At 37.5% G+C, this 25,567-nt stretch overlaps 1 protein-coding gene across 1 annotated transcript in view; it reads left to right on the top strand.

Moving 5' to 3' along the window:
- Nucleotides 1-759: 759 nt before the first annotated feature.
- Nucleotides 760-25,567, top strand: part of PPP1R42 (protein phosphatase 1 regulatory subunit 42) — a 49,776-nt gene continuing 24,968 nt past the window's right edge. The window contains exons 1-5 of the mRNA XM_066372443.1: nt 760-807; nt 4,835-5,050; nt 8,007-8,173; nt 9,038-9,176; nt 11,060-11,176. Of these exons, the coding sequence (XP_066228540.1) occupies nt 4,922-5,050; nt 8,007-8,173; nt 9,038-9,176; nt 11,060-11,176 (552 nt within the window). The 5' untranslated portion in view covers nt 760-807; nt 4,835-4,921. The remainder of the gene's footprint in view (nt 808-4,834; nt 5,051-8,006; nt 8,174-9,037; nt 9,177-11,059; nt 11,177-25,567) is intronic.

Genomic DNA, 25,567 nt, shown 5'->3' on the forward strand with positions numbered 1-25,567 from the left:
TAGTAGTGTGGTTAAGTGCTGTGCAAAAAAAATGAAATATATTTGTAGTTTAGGGGCAGAAAACAGCATTACCTATCAAAACCTCATACCTAGAAAGGCTTCAGAAAGGACATGCTCTTCCCAAACAGAGTTCTTCAATCTTGAAAGAGAAATAAGGATCGAGGAGGAAAGAGTGTCCTACTGCTACCTTGAGGAGCGGAGAAAAGATGGTGAAGTTTATTAAGACACAGCCTATTGGGCCAAGCACCAGATGGAAATACTGGTGTACAGTGGGCAAGAGGCAAGCCGTGAGGCTGGTCATGATGAATGGACTGGAATGTCACCCGAAGGAATTTGGATTTTATCTGATGAAAGGGTGAAGTATGAGCTGTACTTGGATTTAGAAAATTTGTTTCCTGGTTCATTATTGGGAAAAGGTGGTTGGTTTGGGGGCACTGAAACGTCCAAAACTGATGGCAAGGAAAATCCAGTAGGGGGAAATGATGGCCTGCTAAAAATCGTTCTGGAAGGCAGGCTGGTCCACTAAAATGTCAGAGTGACCGATACCTTATGACCTCATCAAGCTAAGAGCCTTCACTCAGACCCTGCCGAGGGGCCACCCTCCACCGCACAGTCGTAGAGAGCAGAACCCCCGCGAGCCACAAGGGAGGGCGCATCCAGAAACCTCGCGAGATTTCTCTGTGAGCCGCAGACAAACCTAGAGCGTCTGGTCGCCTGGCAACCACAGGTGGGCTACAGAGGAAGTTGGCACTGGCTGAATTTACCAAACCTTAACTACTAACCCGCTTCACCTCGCAACTGCAACCGGTAAGCTGCATTCAAGAAAGAAGCGTGGGACCAAGGAAACCCTAGAGCCAGGTTTCTCAAACTTGCCAGCCAGTAAGACTCCTGGGGCACTCACTGAAATGAAGATCCCTGAGCCTTATCTCTAGACATCTAGAATTATTATAAAAAGTCTGAAAGTTCATATTTTAAACATATGACTAAAAACAGGCAAGACTGGGAAACAGCTCTAGAGGAGGGAGACGCAGGTAGAGAGATGGCAACAGAGCCGAGAGGGCAGGATCTGTGGGATTTGGATCCAATGTGAAAAGGGGAATGTGTGAGAGTGTCAGCTATTTAGAGCATCTGGAAGGCACTGAGCCTAGGGCTAGCTAAGGGAAACATACGAACTGAATTTGAAATGTCCACTGTATCTAGCCAGGAGCTCCAGAATGATGAAAGGCATGGCCCCCAACATGGATTCCCAGAGCGCCTGTAAAGCAGCTCCAAGCTGTCCCCCACCAGCAATCTAGAAGAGAACTAATCTAGTGAATGGAGCCCCGAGATAACAGAGATATTTAGTAGGGGGGGAAAAATGAAAAAGCATTGGCCCTGGCCGGTTGGCTCAGTGGTAGAGCGTCGGCCTGGCGTGCAGAAGTCCCGGGTTCGATTCCCGGCCAGGGCACACAGGAGAAGCGCCCATCTGCTTCTCCACCCCTCCTCCTCTCCTTCCTCTCTGTCTCTCTCTTCCCCTCCCTCAGCTGAGGCTCCATTGGAGCAAAGATGGCCAGGGTGCTGGGGATGGCTCTGTGGCCTCTGCCTCAGGCGCTAGAGTGGCTCTGGTCGCGACGTAGCGACGCCCCAGAGGGGCAGAGCATCTCCCCCTGGTGGGCAGAGCGTCGCCCCCTGGTGGGCGTGCCGGGTGGATCCCGGTTGGGCGCATGCGGGAGTCTGTCTGACTGTCTCTCCCCGTTTCCAGCTTCAGAAAAATGAAAAAAATAAATAAATGAAAAAGCATTCTCTTAAACTTTAGAAAATAATGAACCTCTTTTAAAAGAAAACCAGAGACATCCCACAAGTGTTGACATAATTCTTTTTATTATACATTCTTAAAATGTATCCAAATCTAAACCTAGGTTCAGTTTAAACTCCTAAAGTTTATAATTCTTCTAAAACAAACTACAATACAAATGTAGTTTAAATTATTATATGAAGTTTAAAGTACTATATTAACAAGATAAGTGTTTTAGTGAAACTAGCTACAACACGGATTCTTTTAACAGTCTCTGTTATTGCATGGTATGGGTTGGTTCAAGTCTCTTTCCACATTCAAGCTCCTGTATATTTTTCCAATAGTTTGCTGAGGAGGTCCACTAGCCTTCCCTCGGTATAAGTCCTTTATATATTATGTTTGTCTCTTTTTCTAATTATCTGAGAGAATTAAAATGATTTCTATACAAACACCAATTAGTGCAATGAAACCTAGAGACAAAATTCATTTATAGCATGGTGATTTGTGAGGATTCAGATGATCCAAAAAGTGTTTGCTTTACCCTAGGTTAGAAAGCAGAGCCTGGCCTGACCTGTGGTGGCGCAGTGGATAAAGTGTCAACCTGGAAACACTGAGGTTGCCGGTTCAAAACCCTGGGCTTGCCTGGTCAAGGCGCATATGGGAGTTGATGCTTCCTGCTCCTCCCCCCTTCTCTCTCTCTCTCTCTCTCTCTCTCTCTCTCTCTCTCTCTCTCTCCTCTCTATAATGAATAAATAAAATCTAAAAAAAAAAAATTAAAAAAAAAAAAAAAAGAAAGCAGAGCCTGAAGCAAAAAACTCTGTGATGATACAGAGGGCTAACTATCTCAGGGAAGCAGGAAAGGGAGGAGAGAACGAGATAGAGCAAATATAAGAGAGTATGTCACCACCACCCCACCACCAAATAAAAAGAGAGAGAGAATATGAAACCCAGAAGACCACATGCTTTCAGAGGGACCATTTGAAATGGCTGTGTCTATAAAAGCCCATGGGGGAAAGAAGGAAGAATAAATCACTCGTGGCTCTGGTCCCAGTGGCCAAAGTTACCCCCACAGGGCATCACATCCTTCATAGAACCAGGCAGTTCATGCATGGTCACCTGTACCACACTCTCCTGCCTCAGCTCTAAGGGAGAAACCCTGGGGTGAACAAACTCTAAGATTGGCATTTCACCACAGTTACCAGTGTAAAAAGATCTTTGAATTTTCCAGGAAAAGTTCTAAAATTTTGAAATAGCAGCCAAAGAAATCTAATATATTCAACCCTGAAGTGACCATCATTAGTTTTAAACCCCACAAAAGCCCTTGTAACTGTGCTAAGATGACACATACATATACAAGATCTGTAAGAGCAACACTGTAAAAGAAAAAAAAATTAAAATTAAAAGACCCAAAGATCTATCATCAGAATAAATTTCATGCAAGGGAATATTACACAGCAATGCAAATATTCTAGAGCTACACAGATCAACTCTGATAAGCCTCAGAAACAAAAAATTAAGCAAAAAGACTGAAATCAGAATAATGCCACTTATGACATGTAAAAAACAATACCATATATTGTTTAGGTATTCATACATATGTAGTAAAAGTATAAAGACATAAAAAGGATGTCAAAATTTATGATAAACTCTAAATTCAATAGAATGGAGAAGGAGAAAGGTATAGATGGGTTCCAAATGTATTTGTAATGTTTCATATTTTAAGCTGACCTGTGGGGTATGGGCATAGTGTTATTCTTTATACTTTTATGATGACATATTTTATGAAGTATTTTTCAGCAAGTGTAAGAAAAGTTATCTTTACTTAATTAGAAACATTTTTCAGAATATTACTGTCATCAATGTCACCCCAATAAATTCAATAAAAAAACTTTTTAGAAAAGAATCATAAAATTGGAATTGGAAGCAAAAAAGAAAGTTATTGTCATATTTGAAATTTGATCTTCAAACAATAATTTTTCATGCCCAAAAAACCATACAGATTGAAGTGTTCAGCTAGTAAAATCCCCAATAGTTTGGAATGATAATGCTTGATTTTAAACTATGTTTTTGCTTACATTTTTGACAAGAGAATATAAAGCACAACTGGGGAAACTGGAATATGTCTCACTTAAATAGCTATACATCCTAGATAATTACAAAAAGATGGGTTATCTCAAACTATGGACCACATGTGAATACCTTACATACAGCAATATTTCATTAATAAAATGTTCCCCTTGTTTAATGGCCCTAATAAATTCCAGACAAAAGATTGAAGTGAATAGTGTGCATCTTATCTGTGAACAACAGTAGAATAATAATGTTGATAGCAAACATTTATACCAGGCACTGTGTAGAATACTCTATACATGATTATCTCATGTAATCCTTACACTATCTCTTGTATATTGTCCTAATTTTATAGGAAACTGAGATAACATGTCTAAGGTTGCCTAACTAGTGAGCAGTGAAGTGAAAATTTGAAACTAAGCAGTCTGGATTGAGAAACAATGCATTATGTTATCTCTTTATGGATTTTAGTTGTAGTAAAATATCAAAATTCCAAGGCCAGCCCCATTTTCAAGTATTTTGTATCACTTCTTCACACTATTTGTTTTGATTTGGGGGTTTAGTAAATATGATGACTACAGATACTATGAAAACAGGTGCCGGGAGACCTGATTACCACTAGTTTGAATAGTTTCAGACAAATCTCTGGGCCTGAGTTTCTTCACATAAGAACACTAGATGATATTTTTTAATATCCTTTTCTACTCCAAGAGAGAAAAATAATATTTTAACAGATGTCCACAATAAAAAATTCAATAGGGAGAGGAAAAGACTTAAACGTAAATGAGACTTGTGTATTTAATTAATTTTAGTTTAAAATTTTTTATTAGAAAGAATTAGGTCTATACACATAGAAAATACCTAAAAATCCCTGAAAATGTTTATGAATTAGCTAATCAAATAGTTTTATATAAGAAACCTAAAAAGTCAAAATGATATTTCCTAAATTGCTATGTATATAATATTACTATTTTTTTCTTCAATTTTTAGATAGTTGGGCATAAAACAATGCACAAACCTGCTTCTTGACATGGCATCAGAACAGAGCTATTGCTGAGTTTGATTTATAGAGAAATCATGGTTCGACTGACCTTGGATCTAATTGCCAAAAACAGCAACTTGAAACCCAGAAATGAAGAAACCACTTTACTATACTTGAAGAAAATAACTCATATTAATTTTTCAAACAAAAATATAGATTCAATTGTAAGAACTATGAAATTATTTCATATTTTTATATAATTAGCAATGTAAGGTTTAGAAATTGGTATCAGGCCATACCTTTTTATTAACTATATTTTGATTATACTTATTAACTATATTTTCATTAATCAGCTTTATATTGTGTTATCATTTCATTTTCTGGCTTGTGATGTTAAATTTATTAAAATTAAGTTTCTATAAAATATACCACTGTGATTGTTAAATATATATATTCCCCTAAAATACTCTACAATATAGTAAACTAGATTTGAAAGCATATGTTGGAAAATAATTTCAAAGACAGTTACTCATATATAATTCTAAAACCCTGGATTATGAATTTTAGTATATCAAAATTTTAAGAATTAACTATGTATCATATTTCAAACTTTAACAAGGAAATCTTTTTTGCACATAATTTAGTGGTTATATAAATATAGGTTATACTCTCAATTATATCAGATAAGATGTTTGCTTGGATATACTCTAAAACTACATTTTCTCCCTGTTAAGCTAATTCTTGGCTTTAAGTTGGGAAACTTTAAAGGCATCAATAACCCATTTAGGCCATCTGTATAGGTAGGTATCCCTTGTCTACAATAAAATGCTAATAATTACAAATGAGAGGAAATTTCTTGGAAACATATAAGCTATATGTGGGCAAGGATCATGGCTATTTTGTTCATATCACTCTAAATTCTTCATCTAATACTGTGTCTGACTCAATATTAAGTGTTTAATAAACATTTACTGAATGAATGAATAAATGAATAAAAAACAACAAAGCCCCAGGCAAAATTGTCAATTAAGACAAGTTATATTTTTTCTGATTTTTTTGTTTGTTTTTGTTTCTTTTTTTCAGAAACCCTAACCAGCTCCCAGTCTATATCCCTTTCCAGTTTCCTGGTGATCCTTCTTCCATGAATCCAGTGCCCAAACCTCATGTTTCTTTTTTGTTGCTCAAATCCCAAAGCTCTCTACCTCATCATACTATACATAGGCTGTTTTCTTCAGAACCTACTTTTATAGTTCTTTGGCCCCTCACAATCAATGCTCCTTCAGCGTGGATGACCTTTGTTAGGAGGAAAACAAAATGGTGTAATTTACACTAAGAATGACTTGTAAACTTAAATTTTCCAAGATGTCATTGTATTTTTTAAAATCTTATTTAATGAAAGCTGAAATATTTTTGAGCAAAACTTCACTCCATCTCTTGCCTACTTAGTCTAGGCTGACTCTACTAGCACACAAGAAATGACAGCCTTTTAAAATACCTTTAATTATTATTCTCATCTCAAAAGTAACTGCTGTTCATTTGAATAAAATACATATAAAAATAAGAAACTGGCCTGACCTGTGTTGGCGCAGTGGATAAAGCATTGACCTGGAAACGCTGAGGTAGCCGGTTCGAAACCCTGGGCTTGCCTGGTCAAGGCACATATGGGAGTTGATGCTTCCAGCTCCTCCCCCCTTCTCTCTCTTTGTCTCTCTCTCTACCTCTCTCTCTCCTCTCTAAAAATGGATAAAAAAACAAACAAAAAAAAAAGAAACTGGCCCGTAATTCTACCATGCAGAGAAAACCACTATTAACATTTAGGTAATCTTCTTCCAGTCTTTTTTCTAGGCATATATCCATATAATTTTGTAGTAGTAAGTCCCTGAATATACTGTTCTCATTTTATTATAAAATCTACAAGATATTACGAAAGACACTGAAGGATATTTAATGGTTATACAGTACTCCCTTCAATAGCATTATCATAGTTTCCTTTTTTTTGTTATTTTATTTTTTTATTGACTTTAGAGAGAAAGAGAAACATCATTTTTTTGCCCCTCTTATTTATGCATTCATTGGTTGACTCTTGTATGTGCCCTGACCAGGGATCAAATCCATAACCTTGGCATATCAGATAAAGCTCTAATCCTGTGATGGCAAACCTTTTTATAAAAACTGCCCACTTTGCCTGACCGGGCGGTGGCGCAGTGGATAGAGCGTCAGACTGGGATGCAGAGGACCCAGGTTCGAGACCCCGAGGTCACCAGCTTGAGCGGGGGCTCATCTGGCTTGAGCAAAAAGCTCACCAGCTTGGACCCAATGTCGCTGGCTCTAGCAAGGGGTTACTAGGTCTGTGGAAGGCCCAAGGTCAAGGCATATATGAGAAAGCAATCAATGAACAACTAAGGTGTCCTCGCAACGAAAAACTGATGATTGATGCTTCTCATCTCTCTCCGTTCCTGTCTGTCTGTCCCTATCTATCCCTCTCTCTGAGTCTCTCTCTGTAAAAGAAAACAAAAACGCCCACTTTTGCTGTGCTGGTCAACCTGGTCCCTCCCGCCCACTAGTGGGCGGTCCAGCTTTCATGATGGGGGTAGCGGAGCAACCAAAGGGCACCGTAATTGGCCCACCATGAAAGCTAGAACGCCCACTAGTGGGCGGGAGGGACCAGGTTGACCAGCACTGCAAAAGTGGGTGATTTTTATAAAAAGGTTCGCCATCACGGCTCTAACCAAATGAGCTACCCAGCCCAGGCTCATAGTTTTTTTTATTAATCTATTGTTCTTGAATATCTAGGAGACTCAATTTTCTGTATTATATTGTAAATCACAACAATTTACTTTCAATCCTACAGAAAGACTAAGAAGACTTGATTTATAATGTTGGAGCAATAATTTGTTAAATGCTTAAATTTCCAGAGAACCTTAATTGATACCAAGGAAAATTTCTTGCACTAGGAAAATCTTTCTTCTAAAAATACAATTTTATTGCTATAGTTACAGAATACTAAAAGGTAGAACCAGTTTTATAATTATTCTAGTGTTGTTTTGACTGTGCTAAGAAGACTGTTCTTTTATATTAACCTTAAGGAAATTACAAAATGATTAAGTGAAAAACTTTCTTAAAAACAAACATAAGTCTTCAGGAGAAATCAAGTATGACCTGTTTTTGTTTTCCTTTTAGGAAGACCTCTCTCTTTGCAAAAATCTTAGTGTTTTATATTTGTATGATAACCGTATTAGTCAAATAACTAACTTGAATTTTGCCACAAATCTGACCCACTTATACCTACAAAACAATTGTATTTCGTGTATAGAGAACCTCACATCATTAAAGAAACTCGAAAAACTGTAAGTGCTTTTATTAAGTAATATAATTGTTTGTCTTCATTACAGTAACATTTTTGCATGTAGATATTTCCATTATCTGCAGTTTTGTGAAACAGGCCACAGTTTTTGTTCTCTTTTAGTATTAGTAGTACAAAATAAATTGTTTTAAATGTACTATGAGACAATTTTTGTCTTATTAAGCCTGGTGTGTGTGTGTGTGTGTGAATTTTTTTTGCAGGAGTTTGAGTTGTCTTAAGGGCTTATAGGAATACCTAAAAACATCCTTCTGTAGGCTCAAATGGTAAAAAAAGTTTCCATGGAACTCAAATGAGTTCTGTGACTTTCTTTCAGAATCACTTATCTCAAAAGGACAAGGTCATAGAATTAATAATGTTGATGTAGATTTGATTGTAAAAAGGCATTTACTATACCTTTAATTAAAGAAGATTGGTGGATCCAGTTTCATCAGATTGAAAGAACTATCAGTGCTTCTTAAAATGTGGGCCAGGGGCCTGAAAATGGGGAGAGAGGCATGAGGCGGGAAATGCTGGTTTCCTCAGATAGCCAAGTCAGAATCTCTGTGGATTAGGCTCAGAATGCTTCATTTTCAAACCTACAACCTAGGTAATTCTTCTGTACCCTATACATAAGAAGCATTGGTAGATAGTTTAATAAGGACTATTCCAATTCTTACACTTAAAAAAATACTTATTTCTTAAACTAAATTACATGTAAGAATCATATGGATAAACCTTCATTGATTCAATATAAAGTGAACATTCTATTTGTATAATTTTTCACACAGCTCTATGATTTTGTTTTTATCATGTTTACAGATCATGCTGTTCACAGAATGTCTATTTAAAATTATGTCATATTTTGCAGGTATCTTGGAGGTAATTACATTGCTGTCATAGAAGGTCTAGAAGGATTAGAAGGACTAAGAGAGCTTCATGTTGAAAGTCAGAGGCTTCCCCTTGGAGAAAAGCTTCTGTTTGACCCAAGAACTCTTCATTCTCTGATGGTGAGACCACATTTGAGTATTCTAACAAAGCATATAGTGATTAATAGTTAGAGTGCACAGGGAAGATGATGAAGTTCTTTTTATACATTGTACATACTCTGAATATTTATAAGCCAACTGAGAGTTTGGGGGTTAAAAATAATTTTTCCCACATAATTCCTCAGAGACTCAGCAGCTATAAAGTGGGAATAATACCTGCTTCTAGAGCTACTGGAAGGATCAAAAGGAGGGTGTTAAAAGGTTTTGGAAAGTATGAAGTTCTAACAGATGTTAATTCACTCATAATTTGGACCTTCGTGATTATCATGTGTCGTAAAGCCAAAGGAAAGAGGAGTGCACTTTGGCAAATTTTAAACAAACTAGAGAGTCATTTACAGTGTCATATCTTCGCTGGATTTGATTTGTTTTTTTGTTTTGTTTTGTTTCAGATTTTATTTTTTAGTTTTTAGAGAGAGGAGAGAGACAGAGATAGAGGGAGAGGGAGAGAGAGAAAGAAGGGGGAGAAGTGGGAAGCATCAATTTGCAGTAGTAGTTGCTTCCTGTATAGGCATTGACAGGGCAAGCCCAGGGTTTCAAACCAGTGACCTCAAAGTTCCAGGTCGACGCTATAGCCACACAGCACCACCACAGGTCAGGCTAAAATCTGACTTAATTGTAAGCTGTGCTACATTTGGCTCTCTGACTCAGCAGAAGCAGATAGGTCTGGGAGCATTGGATTTGATGCTCCAGCTGTCACCTGACATCACATGGAGGTGTCATAATGAGTTAAAAAGCCAGAGGGTGACACGTAGGCTTTTACTAATCCTCAAAGCAGGATTTGTTAGGGACACGGTACCTTCAATTCTGGGCAGGGGTCAAAAATCAAACATGATTTTTGTATTTACAGATTCCGTTGGTTTTATTTTAGAGGACCCATAAATGGAGGACAGTATAAAGTTTCTGAACCAAACATAACAATTAAGGGATACTGCTTTAAATTGGAAAAGAAAGAAGTGACTTGGTTCTATCCTGCTCCCTTCATCCTCCCCATAGAATCAATTGTGCCTCAACTGAATTCAACTGATCCAAGTAGACTGACCACACTGTGGGGATGGCTAGTTTCACTCCAAAACACCACTGCAAACATTTTTGCCTACTCAATTTTTGTATAGATTCAAGCAGATTCTGAAATTCTAGATATAAGGCATAATTTTTAAAGCTGTATTTTAAGTGTTAAGTGTCAGGAAGTATCTTCTCTATATGTTAGCTGTGTGTGGATACTTGGGTGGGCAGGCTCAATCTTGTTAGAGATTTCTGGACCTTAGATTTTAAGATGGCTTTGATTTAGTGTTGCTCTACTGTACATTTATGCTGGTGTTGGAATTAATAGCTGGTGTTGGAATTCTTGTTAATTAGCTTGTTAATTATTATTCTAAGTGGCTTCTGAACATATGGATTGTCAAGAGAAAATTATACAGAGAGATAAAAATAAAAACCAGATATTCTTTAATTCTTGGTCAATGTTTTCTATTTAGAAAAACAAAGACAAAAACGATTTCTTCCTACGTAAGTACAAATTTTAGTGGTCTTTAACAGAAAATGATAATTTGCTAAAACTGAAGTAAGCATTCTTAGCTTCTTTTCTCTATAAATTTCTCATATATCTTGATCAAACTTATAAAAAATTGTAAGTTATATCACAATTACAATAGTTCTAAACATTCCATCTAAAACAAAATAATGACAGAGAAACAAAATCTCCACAGGTTTTTATGGTCTTGCCTAAAAAGCAAAACAGCCTGAATTGATAAATCTTAAATTTTTCACAGATTAGGATTTCTGGTTCCTATATATAGTACTTAATTAGGCTATTTACTAATGCTAATTTAATTATTTCCTTACAGAAGTCCCTCTCTATATTGAATATCAGCAATAATAATATTGATGACATAAAGGACTTAGAAGTACTGGAGAATCTTACTCAGCTCATAGCAGTTGACAACCAACTTCTACATGTGAAGGTAGTGTGTAAAGAAATATTCATCTGGGCCCTGTTTGATTGGCTCAGTGGTAGAGCATCTGCCTGGCGCGTGGAAGTCCTGGGTTTGATTCCCAGTCAGGGCACACAGTAGAAGCGCCCATCTGCTTCTCCACCCTTCCCCCTCTCCCTTCTCTCTATCTCCCCCCCCCCCCCGCAGCCAGGCTTCATTGAAGCAAGTTGGCTCAGGCGCTGAGGATGGCTCCATAGCCTTGCCTCAGGTGCTAGAATGGCTCCGGATGCAATAGCGCAGTTCCCCAGATGGGCAGAGCATCGTTCCCTAGTGGGCTTGCTGGGTGAATTCCATTTGGGTGCATGTGGAAGTCTCTCTGCCTCTCTGCTTCTCATGTCAGAAAAAAACTATTCTGGATTTGTTTTAAAACTAGCTTATGAATCTCTACTTCTTAATATAAATATACTAAGAATTATTTGCATAATTCTGCCCTCTTACCTGTTTTTTTTCTTCTATCCCCAATGCCTCCATCCTTCACCAACAAAAACAGTTTTTCTAATAAGAAAGTCATGGCCCTGGCCAGTGGCTCAATGGATCTTTTGTTCCCTGTGCCTGATATGAGTGTCGGCCCAGCATATGTACATCCCAGGTTAGATTCCCAGTCAGGGCACACAGGAGAAGTGACCATCTGCTTCCCCCCCCCCCCCGCCTTTCTTTCCCTCTTCCCCTCCTGCAGCCAGTAGATTGTCTGGTTCAAGCGTTCTCCCTGGTTGCTGAGGATAGCTCCATTGGAGTGTATCACCCTCAGCCTCAGGTGCTTCAAATAGCTTTGTACTTGAGCATCAGCCCCAGATGGGATTCCTGGGTGGATCCTAGTTTGGGGTGCATGCAGGAGTCTGTCACACATCTCCCCTCCTTTCACCTTAAAAAAAAAAAGAAAAAAGGAAGGAAGTCATGCTTTTTATTTTCCATCAAATGTTTTTCTCTAGAGATCAGATTTCTTGACCCATGACTAGACCTGAACTCTATCCTGGCTACTCCTTGGGGAATCACCTAGATCTTGAACTTATTCCAATTTGCACTAAGTATATTCATGTCATGTTATATTATATCATACTATATTCATTCAATTTTTTATTTATTTATTCATTCAGATATATATTGGGCACCTACATATTTGTCAAGCACTGTACTACTCTGTGTAGAACAGGGGAAGGAAGGATAATCTCAGGGCACAAAAAACCCAGAGTCAATAAGTAACAAGACTACAAAGTGATTCTCTTTTTATAAGTACTGTGTTGCACTAACTCATCCTGGGGCTAAGAAAGGCTTCTTGGAAACATTGCTGTCACCTCACAGTTTATGGCTTAGCAATGGGATGGGCTGTGGTATAATTTCTTTACATGGAACCACAGAAGAAAGAATGAGCTTATTGCTTCCCTAAACAGCGCTCTTATTTTCAAAATTACTTCCAGCCAGCTTTCTGCTGACCTTAAAAATGTTACCCTGGCCCTGGCCGGTTGGCTCAGCGGTAGAGCGTCGGCCTAGCATGCGGAGGACCCGGGTTCGATTCCTGGCCAGGGCACACAGGAGAAGCGCCCATTTGCTTCTCCACCCCTCCGCCGCGCCTTCCTCTCTGTCTCTCTCTTCCCCTCCCGCAGCCAAGGCTCCATTGGAGCAAAGATGGCCCGGGCGCTGGGGATGGCTCTGTGGCCTCTGCCTCAGGCGCTAGAGTGGCTCTGGTCGCAACATGGCGACACCCAGGATGGGCAGAGCATCGCCCCCTGGTGGGCGTGCCAGGTGGATCCCGGTCGGGCGCATGCGGGAGTCTGTCTGACTGTCTCTCCCTGTTTCCAGCTTCAGAAAAAAATGCAAAAAAAAAAAAAAAAATGTTACCCTGGTCTTTCCAAATTCAGATCTATTACCTGGCTCATCCTATAACTAATTACTGTAAGCAGTAGATAATTATGAAAATAAGCATTAATGCATTTTTCTATAAAGGAATTCCTCAAAATACCCAAAGTGCCATTAAACAATCACAATAGATGTTTAAGATATTTAAAATAAAAAGACCAAGCCCTGGCCGGTTGGCTCAGTGGTAGAGCGTCAGCCTGGCGTGCAGGAGTCCCAGGTTCGATTCCTGGCTAGGGCACATAGGAGAAGCATTCACCTGCTTCTCCACCCCTCCCCCACTCCTTCCTCTCTGTCTCTCTCTTCCCCTCCCACAGCCAAGGCTCCATTGGAGCAAAGTTGGCCCGGGCGCTGAGGATGGCTCCATGGCCTCTGCCTCAGGTGCTGAAATGGCCCTGGTTGCAAAAGAGCAACACCCCAGATGAGCAGAGCATCGCCCCCTGGTGGGCGTGCCAGGTGGATCCCGGTCGGGCGCATGCGGGAGTCTGTCTGACTGCCTCCCTGTTTCCAACTTCAGAAAAAAAACAAAAAAAGAAAAAAAAATTAAAATAAAAAGACCAATAAGAAAGCATGACTCAATCATTTCAACTTACAATATGAAGGGTGTAAGGAGTTTACAAGATAAATTCTGCATTGAAAAACACTTTAAATTTTTGAGTATTCTAAATGTTTTTAATTGGGCATTTTGTATTCACTAGAATTAGTTTTCCTTTGACTTGACAGTGTTTGTATCAATAATATGATTTTGTGATAGATGTATCTTAGATGTATTGTTACATATGATCCCACTAAAAGTAACAGAAGTTGGAGTTTAGATCTCTGGTTAAGCAGAGAAGACCTAAGCTGTGCACAGCTTCCACATTCATGCCATGACAGATGGGAACAGAGTGGCTAAGCACTGAAGCTGACTTTTCCTGAGGAGAGGATGCTGGAGAATTCCAGGCTCCCAAGCTAGCATCAATCTGAAGTACAGGACAAGTATTTCTCCTACATGTTTTTGTAAGCCTAGGATCTAAGCACAATGCTTGGCAAATAAATGTTCAATAATAAGTGGTAAATATTGATATATGAATAGATCTTGAAAGATCTCGTTAGTTGTTAATTATCATAATTACCAAGATTCGTTTTATTTTCTTTACTTTTAAAGTCTTAGTCTATTATATTTTTAATTCTGAACAGAAAATAAAAGTTTGATAACTGGATAAAACTGCTAGTCTTATAATCCCAGAGGAAGTTTTTCTTAGTGACAGTAAAACCAGGCAATTTGGCCTACAGAGATTATTCTCAGGCCATGTTAATAATGTACAACCAGGATAAATGTGTAACCAAAATAAATACCTTCATATTGCTGATTATTCAGCCTAATGATCAATATTTAAATAACCAAGTCCTTATTTTTAAGACTTAACTCTATCTCACCTCCCTTATGTAGCTTTTTCTAAACCTCTCCATTAAATTTATCTATTCAGTGATATTTATTATTATATATTATGGGTGCCAGGTACTGTCTAGACCCTTGGAGAAACATGTTCTAGGCACTGGGGACACAATCATAGATAAGACAAGATCTCTATCCTCAGGAGCTTACATTACTGTGAAATAGGGGAGGGGAACAGTCAGGAAAAAAATAAGTACAGGAAATTGTGAAAAGTATTTTATCATGCTGAGATCTAAAGGATGAGAAAGAAGGAATCTGCACAGAGAGCTAGGGAAAAAACATGTCAGGCATAGGGAACAAAAGATACAAAGATGCTGAGTCCAAAGAGAGCTTAAAGTGTCCAAGGAACGAAATAGGCCAGTTTACTATGATAGTGCCTAGCTCAGTTTCTGAAATGTTGTCGGTACTCAATAAGTAATTGTTGAATAAATAAAGAGACAACAGTATAACATGAAATTAGAAAGGAAGGTACAGGAGCCAGATCATAAAGGTCCCTTTAGGCCAGGGGTCCCCAAACTACGGCCCGCAGGCCACATGCGGCCCCCTGAGGCCATTTATCTGGCCCCCACCGCACTTCCGGAAGGAGCACCTCTTTCATTGGTGGTCAGTGAGAGGAGCACATTGACCATCTCATTAGCCAAAAGCAGGCCCATAGTTCCCATTGAAATACTGGTCAGTTTGTTGATTTAAATTTACTTTTCTTTATTGTAAATATTGTATTTGTTCCCGTTTTGTTTTTTTACTTTAAAATAAGATATGTGCAGTGTGCATAGGGATTTGTTCATAGTTTTTTTTATAGTCTGGCCCTCCAACGGTCTGAGGGACAGTGAACTGGCCCCCAGGGTAAAAAGTTTGGGGACCCCTGCTTTAGGCTGTGGTCTTGAGCTTGACTTTAATTACAATAGGAAGTCACTGAAAGGATTATATTTTAACGGATTTCTCTATCAGTTAAGTGAAGAATAGGTCACAAAAATAACAGTATAGTGATCAGGTGGGAGACTACTACAAAGGCTGAGAATGAGAAGATGGTTGCTTGGAGAAGAGGAGTGAATGGGTTGCAGGGAAATTTTTAGATTGGACTCACAGAACTTGCTTATGAGTAGGATGTGTAGGAATAAAGAAAAGAGAAGAATCAGGGATGACACCTAGCTTTTTGTGTGAGGAACTGGGGAGATAGATAGTGGTAGCCTTTATAAGTTGGGAAATATAGGGAAGGAATACAATAATTCCTTCTATTGAAATATCTACTGGACATTGAAATGGATAGGTCAAATAGGCATTTGGAGTTCAAAGCAGAAGGAAGATTTGAAAGTTTGGGAGTCAACAGCATTCATATGATATTTAGAACCATGCAACTGGGTGAAAGACAATAGAGGTAAAGAGTAAATGAGGCTAAGATCAAGCACAGAAATACTCCAATGTTTAGAAATTGTTTATCAGAGAAGGCACCAGGAGTCAATGATGTAAGAGAAGACAAGAGAAAAGGGAACTTCAAGAAAGAGGGAATGACCACTTGCACTGGATGCTGTTGAGTGACTGTCATGAGGGCAGATAAGAGGTTAACAGAAATCTGTTGGATTTAACAACAGTCAGACTATGTCTGGTCGAGTATCATGTATTATGCATGTTTCACAATAATATGCCGTGGCAAAAGTTTGCATTGTTTTTCTTCTACCCAAAGCCACATAAACATATTAGAAACTTCTTTCCTTGTTATGGTTTAAGAAACTTCAAGCTTTTCATAAATATTTCCTCATACCTGAAATTTCAATATATAAACTGAAAAACAAGAGAAGGAAAAATTAAAAGACTACATGAATATAATACCTTAAAAACAAAGGTACAAAAAAAAAACAACAAAAAAAAAAACAAAGGTACAAAAACAAAAAGCAAAAAAACAAAGGTACAGGGTGCAGGTTTCATTTGTGAAGTTGAATCAGAGTGGCTATGATTCAAAAAAAATCACAGCAGAGGGCAATGCTGAAAATAGGGATTCAGTGAAAGACAATACTACAATGTTAGAAGGCCTGTTTTCCTCCCTCTTTTATGCAGACAAACAAGGCTTTACTATCAAAACCCTTTCTATGTGGCTTAAAAACTTTGGGCAAGAGATTGGAGAAATTATCTCCAGGTAAACTGACCAGCTCAAGAGAAACACCTCCCAATTCAGATATTTCCGGGTTCTGCAGGGGAAATGCCAGGAGCGTACCCAGCTGCCATGCAGTGAGACCAAGCAGTCAGTAAGCCTGTCCTTCATACAGAGCTCTCATTTAATGAACAGGTATTTCAGAATCACTGGATATCTGGAAGCTTCTAAAATCAAAGAAAGACAGAAACAAAGGGATGAAGAACTCTGAAGAAACATAATATAGAAGCAAAGAAAAACAAAAACTTTTAACAAATGCCATTATAATTAATTTCTTAAAAGAAATTAAAAAGGATTCTTTTACCTGAAATAAAAACAGGATTCTCTTTTTTAAAAGAAAATGAACATTAAGTTAATGAGAGCACTTAGAAATTTAAAATAGAATAAGTAAAGTTAAATATTCGATATAAAGCTTAAATGTGAAAAATGGAGAAGTCTCCAGAAAAAACAAAAAGAGAAAAAATGGAAAATAAGCAAGTAAAAAAAAACAAAACAGACAGCATTAATTCAGGATATCCAATATATAACTAATAAAAGTACAAGATTCATAAAGTAAGAAAATAAAATTATACTTTAAAATAATAAAATGGGCCATGATATATTAACCAAGATAAGAATCATACCTCACCAAAAAAAAAAAAAAAGAAAGAAAGAAAGAAAAGAAAATTAGACAAAGTATGTGAAACAACTTTCCAGACATTGTACAGAACTGGGATCCCTAGGAGAAGGAAAACAAACAAGGTGAGCTCTCTAATTATCCCAGCTTTCTGCCCAAAGGCACTTTCCAGACCACAGTGCAGGGAGAGGAACTGCAAAAAAGAGCCATGGAAATATAAATCATAACTGAAGAAAAGTCAGTCAAGAAAAAACATCCAGAAATGATATAGAGAATAGAATTAGAAAACAGGACTTTTAAAAGAAAAATATACTCTAGAATTTAAAGGAAGCATGAAAGCAAAGAGAAGAGAAATAGAAGATGTGAAAAAAATAATGTCTGGAGTTGAAAAGTGTATCTAAAATTAAAATTAGTTAGACAAGATTAAAAGTAGATTAGAGGCCATGGCTGGTGGCTCAGTGGATAGAGCACTGGCCCAGCGTATGGACATGCCAGGTTCGAGTCCAGGTCAGGGCACACTGGAGAAGCAACCATCTGCTTCACCCTAACGTCCTCTCCTCCTTCTCTCCTTCTTCCCCTCCCACAGCAAGTGGCTTGATTGGTTCGAGCATATCCCCAGGTGCTGAGGATGGCTTAATTGGTCCAAGTTGGTCAGCCTCAGGCACTAAAAATAGCTAGGTACTGGAGCATTGGTCCCACACAGGGTTGATGGGTGGATCCCAGTTGGGGCGCATGTGGGAGTCTGCCTCACTATCTCCCCTATTCTTACCTAAAAAAAAAAGTAGGTTAGACATTACAGAAGAAAAGATCAGAACTCAAAGACATAACATTAAAATTATCGAATCTGAGGTACAGAGAGAAAAAAAAAACTAAAAAAAAAAGCAGAGCCTCAATAGCTTGTAGGATACTAGAAATATTCAAACATGTATATGAATGAATTCCTAGGAGCAGTAGGGGCAATGCTAGGGACTGAATATTTGTGTCCCTCCCTTCAAAATTCATAGGCTGAAGCCTAATTCTCAATGTGATCATATTTAGAGATGAGGTGTTTGGGAGATAATTAGGTCATGAGGATCCTTATAAAAAAAGATAGAGCCTAGAGCTCCCTCTCTGTCTTAACCATGTGAGGATACAAGGAGAAAACAGTCATCTGCAAACCAGGAAGAACACTCTCAACAGACCACAGTATCTATCAGTACTTTGATCTTAAACTTCCCAGCCTCCAGAACTATAAGAAATAAATTTTATTTTTTATGCCATCCAGTCTATAGTATTATGTTATGGCAGCCCAAACTGACTAAGACAGAAGCAGAAAATATTTCTTAAGAAATAGTGGCCTTGAGGTACCCGGGCAGTCATAACATTCTTAAAAAGAACAAAGTTGGCCCTGGCTGGTTGGCTCAGCGGTAGAGCACTGGCCTGGCATGTGGAAGTTCCGGGTTCGATTCCCTGTCAGGGCACACAGGAGAAGCACCCATCTGCTTCTCCACCCTTCCCCCTCTCCTTCCTCTCTCTCTCTTTCTCTCCCTCAGCCAAGGATCCATTGGAGCAATGTTGGCTTGGGCACTGAGGACGGCTCATGGCCTCCACCTCAGGTGCTAGAATGGCTTCCACCGCAAGGAAGCAATGCCCCAGATGGGGAGAACATCGCCCCCTGGTGGGCATGCCAGGTGGATCCCAGTCGGGTGCATGCGGGTGCATGCAGGAGTCTGTCTGATTGCCTTCCCACTTCTAACTTCAGAAAAATACAAAAAAAAAAAAAAAAAAAAAAAAAGGAAAAAGAACAAAGTTGGAGCACTCACACTTTCCTTTATCAAAACTTACAGCAAATCTACAGCAATCAAGAGTGGCACTGTCATAAGTATAGACAGATCAATGGAATGAGACTGGGAATCTAGAAATAAACCCTCACATTTATAGTAAATTGATTTTTGACAGGGGTACCAAGACAAGCCAATGCTGAAAAAATAGTTTTTCCAATAAATGTTACTGAGATCTTTGGATAGCTGCATGCAAAAGAATCAAGTTGGATCCTTTCTTTATAATTTAAACAAAAATCAATTAAAAATGGATCAGAGACTTAAATGTAAAAAGTTAAAACTACAAAACTCTTAGAGGAAAACATAGAAATCAATCTTTATGACCATGAATTAAGAAAAAGCCTTCTTAGATACGACAACAAAAGCATAAGGAAATAAAGATAAATTAAACTTTAAAAAAATTAACAACTTTTGTGCTTCAAAGAATACCATTCAGCAAATGCAAAAGACAAGCCACAGACTAGGAAGAGAGGCAAAAGTGGGTTTACAGTTGTTCATATGGAAAATAATATAATAATTAATAAATAATAGTTTCAAACTCACAACTGTAAACCTACTTTTGCCCCACCCTGTATTTGCAAATCCTATATCTGATAATAGACTCATGTCTTGAATATATAAAGAACTCAACAACAAAGACAACAACTACAAAAATTCTAATTTATGAATGAGCAAAGGACTTGATAGACATTTCTACCAAGAAGATATGCAAGTGGTTAATATGCATGTGAAAAGATACTCAACATAACTAGTCATTAGGGAAATGCAAATCAAAACCACAATTATATACCACTTCACACCTGATGAGATAGCTATAACTAAAAAGACAAATAATAACATGTTGGCAATGATACAGAGAAATTAGAACCCTGATACTTTCTGGAGTGAATGTAAAATAGTGTGGCTGCTTTCAAAAACAGGCAGTTTCTCAAAATGTTAAACACAGAATTTAACATATGACACAAAATTCCACTTGTTAAGTACAGACCACAAACAATGAAAACTTACATCCACAGAAAGACTTGTACATGAATGTTCATAGCAACCTTATTCAACATACCCAAAAAGTAGAAATAACTTAAATGTTCGTCAACAAATGGATGGATAAAATAATATGTTATGTCTATGCACATGGAAGATTATTTGGCATTAAAAAGGAATGAAGTACTGATTTATACTACAACATGGATAAATTTGAAAAATATTATGTAAAGTCAAAGAGCCACCACAGAAGACCACAATTAATGAGGTTGCATTTGTATGAAATTTCTAGAATAGGTTAATATATAGAATCAGAAATAGATCATGGATTGCCTAGAGCTAAGGGTTGATGAAAATAGGAAGTGATGTTAATGGGTACAAGGTTTCTTTGAGGGGGGGCAATGAAAATATTCTAAAATTATGCTGATGATTGCACAACTCTACAGATGTACTAAAAATCATTGAATTGTACACTTTAAATATGTGAATGTAGGGTATATGAATTATATCTCAATAAAGCTGTTAAAAAGGAACAAAACCAAAAATATAGTAACCCCCAAATTCTCATATTTGATGGTAATTATAAACCTAAAGAGGCCCTGGCTGGTTGGCTCAGTGAATAGAGTGTTGGCCCAGTGTATAGATGTCCTGTCAAGGCACACAAGAGAAGTGATCAGCTGCTTCTCTTCTCCTTCTCTCTCTCACTTCCCTTCCTGCAGACACTTGGTTCCAGTGTCACCACAGGTGCTGAGGAAAGCTGGGTTGAACTGAGTGCATCAGCCTCAGGTGCTAAAAATAGCTGGGTTGATCAGAACATCAGCTACAGACAGGGGGTTGCTGGATGGATATCAGTTGGGACACATGCAGGAACATTTCTTTATCTCCCCTCCTCTTCTATCTTTTTATCTCCTTTCCTCTTCTGTCTCTATCTCCTCTCCTCTCACTTAAAAAATAATCCTGAGGCACACCAGTGTGCTGTGACACACTGGTTGAAAATTGCTGTCATAGATCATAGACTTCTTATGACAAACAATGCAAGCCAGAATACAAAATAATTTCTTTTCAAGTGCTGAAAGAAAAAAAATGCAAAAACACTTGTCAACTTAGTATTATATATCCAGTAAAATTCTCCTTCAAAAGTGAAGGAAAAATAAAGATTGTTTTCAGATAAATTAAACTTGAAATAACTTGTCCCTAGGAGACATACATTACAATATAATAATAAAGGAAATTCTTCAAGGTGAAGGAAAAACAATAACTATTGGAAACTTTACACAAAAGAATGAAGTAGTTAAAAGTAGTAATTATAATGTAAATATAAAATACTATAGTAGAAGCCTTCATCAGTGCAATAAGGCAAGAAATGAAATAAACAACACTCAGTTTGGAAAAGAAGATGTAAAACTGTCTTTTTCTTGAAGACATGATTGAGTATGTGTAAAATCATAGTCTACAAAAAGCTATTAAAACTTAAAAGTAAATTTAGCAATAAGATACAAGGTCAACATGCAAAAATCAATGATCATATACAAGCAATAAGTAACTGGAAAATATATTCTTAAATACCAGTTACAGTTCCTGTCAAGAAACATGAAATACTTGGAGATAAAGTTAAGGAAATATGTGCAAGAGCTGTACAACAAAAACTACACAACATTGTTGGAAGAAATTAAAGAAGATCTAAATAAATAAATAGAGATTCCATTTTCATGTATTAGAAGACTCTATATTCTTATGGTGCTAATTCTTTCTAAATTAGCTTGTACATTCAACACAATTCCAATGAAAGGCCCAGATGATTTTTATTTTTTTATTAATTGAAATAGTATATTTTATTTAATACAATATATCTAAAAAATTATCATTTTAACATGCAATCAATAAGTAATTAATGAAATTTTATTTCTTTTTGTATTAACTCTTCAAATGTGTGTGTGTGTGCGTGCGCGTATGTTGTGTGTGTGTGTGCGTGTGCGTGTGTGTGTTTAATGTGAGAGGAGGGGAGATAGACAGACTTCCGCATGTGCCCAACAGGGATCCACCTGGCGACCCCCAACTGGAGCTGATGCTCTGCCTATCTGGGGCCATGCTCACAACCAAGCTATTTTAAGCTCCTGAGGCAAAGGCTCGATGGAGTCATCCTCAGCGCCTGGGGCTGATGTGCTTGAATCAGCCAAGTCACTGGCTGTGGAAGAGAAGAGAGAGAGAGAAGGAGAGGGAGGGTTGGAGAAACAGATGATCGCCTCTCCTGAAAATTCAGGCCCAGATGATTTTTAAAAGAATTGACAAGCTGATTCTACAATTCATATAATAATATAAAGGACCTAAAATATCAAAAAACAATATTACTAAAAAGAGTAATGTTTGAGAATTTAACCTACATGATTTTGTGACTTTAACATTATAATAGCATGGTGGCGCAGTGGGTAGAGCGTCGGACTGGGACATGGAGGACCCAGGTTGGAAAATCCAAGGTCGCCGGCTTGAGCACAGGCTCATCCAGCTTGAGCGCAGGGTCACTGGCTTGAGCGTGGGATCTTAGACATGACCCCATGGTCATTGGCTTGAGCCCAAGGTTGCTGGCTTGAGCAAGGTGTCACTCACCCTGCTGTAGCTCCCAGTCAAGGCACATATAAGAAAGCAATAAATGAACAAGCAGTCAACAAACAACTATGATGCCACAACAAAGAATTGATGCTTCTCATCTCTCCCTTCCTGTCTGTCTGTTCTTATCTGTCCCTCTCTCTGACTCTGTCTCTGTTCAAGAAAAAAACAAAACATAATAATCGAGACATTGTGGTATTGGCATAGATGGACACAGAGATCAAGGAAACAGTGTACAGAGTTTATAAATAAATTTACACTCATGTTCAATTGATTTTTTTTTCCACAAGGAAGCATGAAAGTTCCAAGATAATTCAATGAAGGATCTTTTCAACAAATGCAGTTGGAACAACTGGATATCTAAGTAGAAAAAAGGAGCTTTCACCCTTCATACCATATACAAAAATTTACTCAAAGTGTATCATATCCAAATTTAACTGATAAAATATAAAACTTCTAGAAAAAAACATAGACAAACAGTTTTTTCAAAAAAGCATAACGCATAAAAATTGATAAACTAGACTTCATCAAAATTTAAAACTTGCACTTTGAAAGACATCATTACTGAAACGGTAAACCACAGACTGAGAGAAAATATTAGCTATTGTGTTATCTGACAATTTTTACCAAGAATAATAAAGAACTCTTGCAACTCTATAGTAAGAAGAAAAGCAACACATTAAAAAATGGGATAAAAATTTCAACAGATACTTTATAAAAGAACATATGCTAATAACCAAAAGCACAAGTAAAGATGCTCAGTATCATTACTCATCAGGGAAATGCAAATTAAAACCAAATGCAATGCAATGCAATAAAACCAAAATGTGATGCCACTGTATACCCACTAGAATGGCTAAAATTAATGACTGACAATACCAATTTTTGATGAGGATGTGGAGCAATTGAATTCTCATTTATTGCTGAGGAAATTTAAAGTGGTACAATCTCTTTGGAAAACAGCAAACTATTGTACATATTTCTTATAAAGTTAAATATGTACTTTTGATATGACTCAGCAATCACATTTTTAGGTATTTACATACATGAAATGAAAATGTTCACACATATACATATATGCAAATCTTTATAGTAACTTTATTTGTAATTTTGGAAACAACCAAGTTTCCCTCAAATGGGGAATGGATAAATATACTGTATTTACTCAGCAATAAGATGGAATGAACTATTGATGCACACAACAGTATGAACAACATTTTTAAAAATTATACTGAGATCCTGACCAGGTGGTGGCACAGTGAGAGCATCAGACTGGGACACAGTGGACCCAGGTTCAAAACCCCAAGGTCAACGGCTTTAGGATGGGCTCAAACAGATTAAGCGCGGACTCACTAGCTTGAGCACGAGGTTGCTGGCTTGAGCATGGGATCATAAACATGACCCCATGGTCACTGGCTTAAGCCCATAGTCGCTGGCTTGAAGCCTAATGTCACTGGCTTGAGCAAGGGGTCACTCGCACTGCTGTAGGTTGCCCCCCATCAAGGAACATATGAGAAAGCAATCAATGAACAACTAAAGTGCCGCAACCAAGAATCGATGCTCCTCATCTCTCTCCCTTCCTGTCTGTCTGTCCCTATCTCTCCTTCTCTCTGTCTCTCTCTCTCTGTCTCTGTCACAAAGAAAAAAAGTTATACTGAGAAAAATAAGCTAGACAAAAAAGAGTATATATTATATGACTCCACTGATATAAAATTCTTGAAAAATAAATGTATATAGTAACAGCAAATCAATGATTGCTAGATGGGAGGTTGACTGGAAAGGTCCATTAATGAATCTTTTGGGATGATGAAAAGGTTTTGTATTGATTATAGTGGCTGTTATGTAAATGTATATGGTTTAGTCATTTAAATGAATACATTTTATTGTATATAAATTATAACTCAATAAGGTTAATTTAAAAATATTAGAAAAATTTTCAGAGCCAAAGGAACTGAGCTTCCTGATTCAAACTGTCTCCCAAATGTCAGCACAGAGGATGAAAACTGATTCTCAATCCAGGCCTTCCTTAAAGGTTTTAGGACACTAGGAATAAAGAGCTCCTAAAGGCTTCTACAGTGAAAAAGAGGATGCAAAGAATCAAGAAGCAAAATGGAGTCAGAATTATCAGACTTTTCAGTCTGGACAATAGTAGAATAATGTCTTCAAAATTTCAAGGTAAAAATATTCTCAATCTAGAGTTATATAACTATATACTTGGTCAATTTTTCAATTTTTAAACATGTAAGCGCTCAAAAAATTTTATAGCTGACATACCCTCCTTGGTTAGCTCTTAGAAAATGTGTTTCTCCTAAACAGGAGAAAAACTATGAAAAGGGAAGACATGGCATCCAGGAAATAGGAAAAAGACTAAGGAAATTCCCAGAATGAATTTGAAGGAAATTTGAAGCAAACAGATGTCCTGGAACAGCATCTACCAGCCCAAGTTGCAGCAGGCTGAGTTAGTGATAAATACATAGAAAAGTAAGCAAATAAAAAATCAACCAATTTTTAACTCTGGGTAAAACAAGAAGCAATCATAGTGCATTATATGCATCAAACAATATTTGAGGTTAATAATAGTCAGTGAATATTAATCTGATAACAATTTTAGTATAACTTGACAAAATGGGGTAAGGGAAGGCTGGGGGTTGCAGTAGTACTTACAAGAATTAAATTATTATCTTCCATAGTAGGAATTCAGCAAATAAATATCTAAGATTTATAAATAGGTAGCAGTTGTTATTTAGCATTGTGGAGGTGAGTGTATAAAAATAGCTGAAAAAAATTGGAAGTGCTTTACATAATTGAACGACAAGATAACCTGGACATGTTATCTTTGAATATATGTATCCTGATTTATTGATGTCGCCCCATTAAAAAATAAAATTATTAAAAAAAAATTGGA

This window comes from Saccopteryx leptura, chromosome 3, assembly GCF_036850995.1.
Source record: "Saccopteryx leptura isolate mSacLep1 chromosome 3, mSacLep1_pri_phased_curated, whole genome shotgun sequence".
In the NCBI taxonomy this organism is placed as follows: Eukaryota; Metazoa; Chordata; class Mammalia; order Chiroptera; family Emballonuridae; genus Saccopteryx; species Saccopteryx leptura.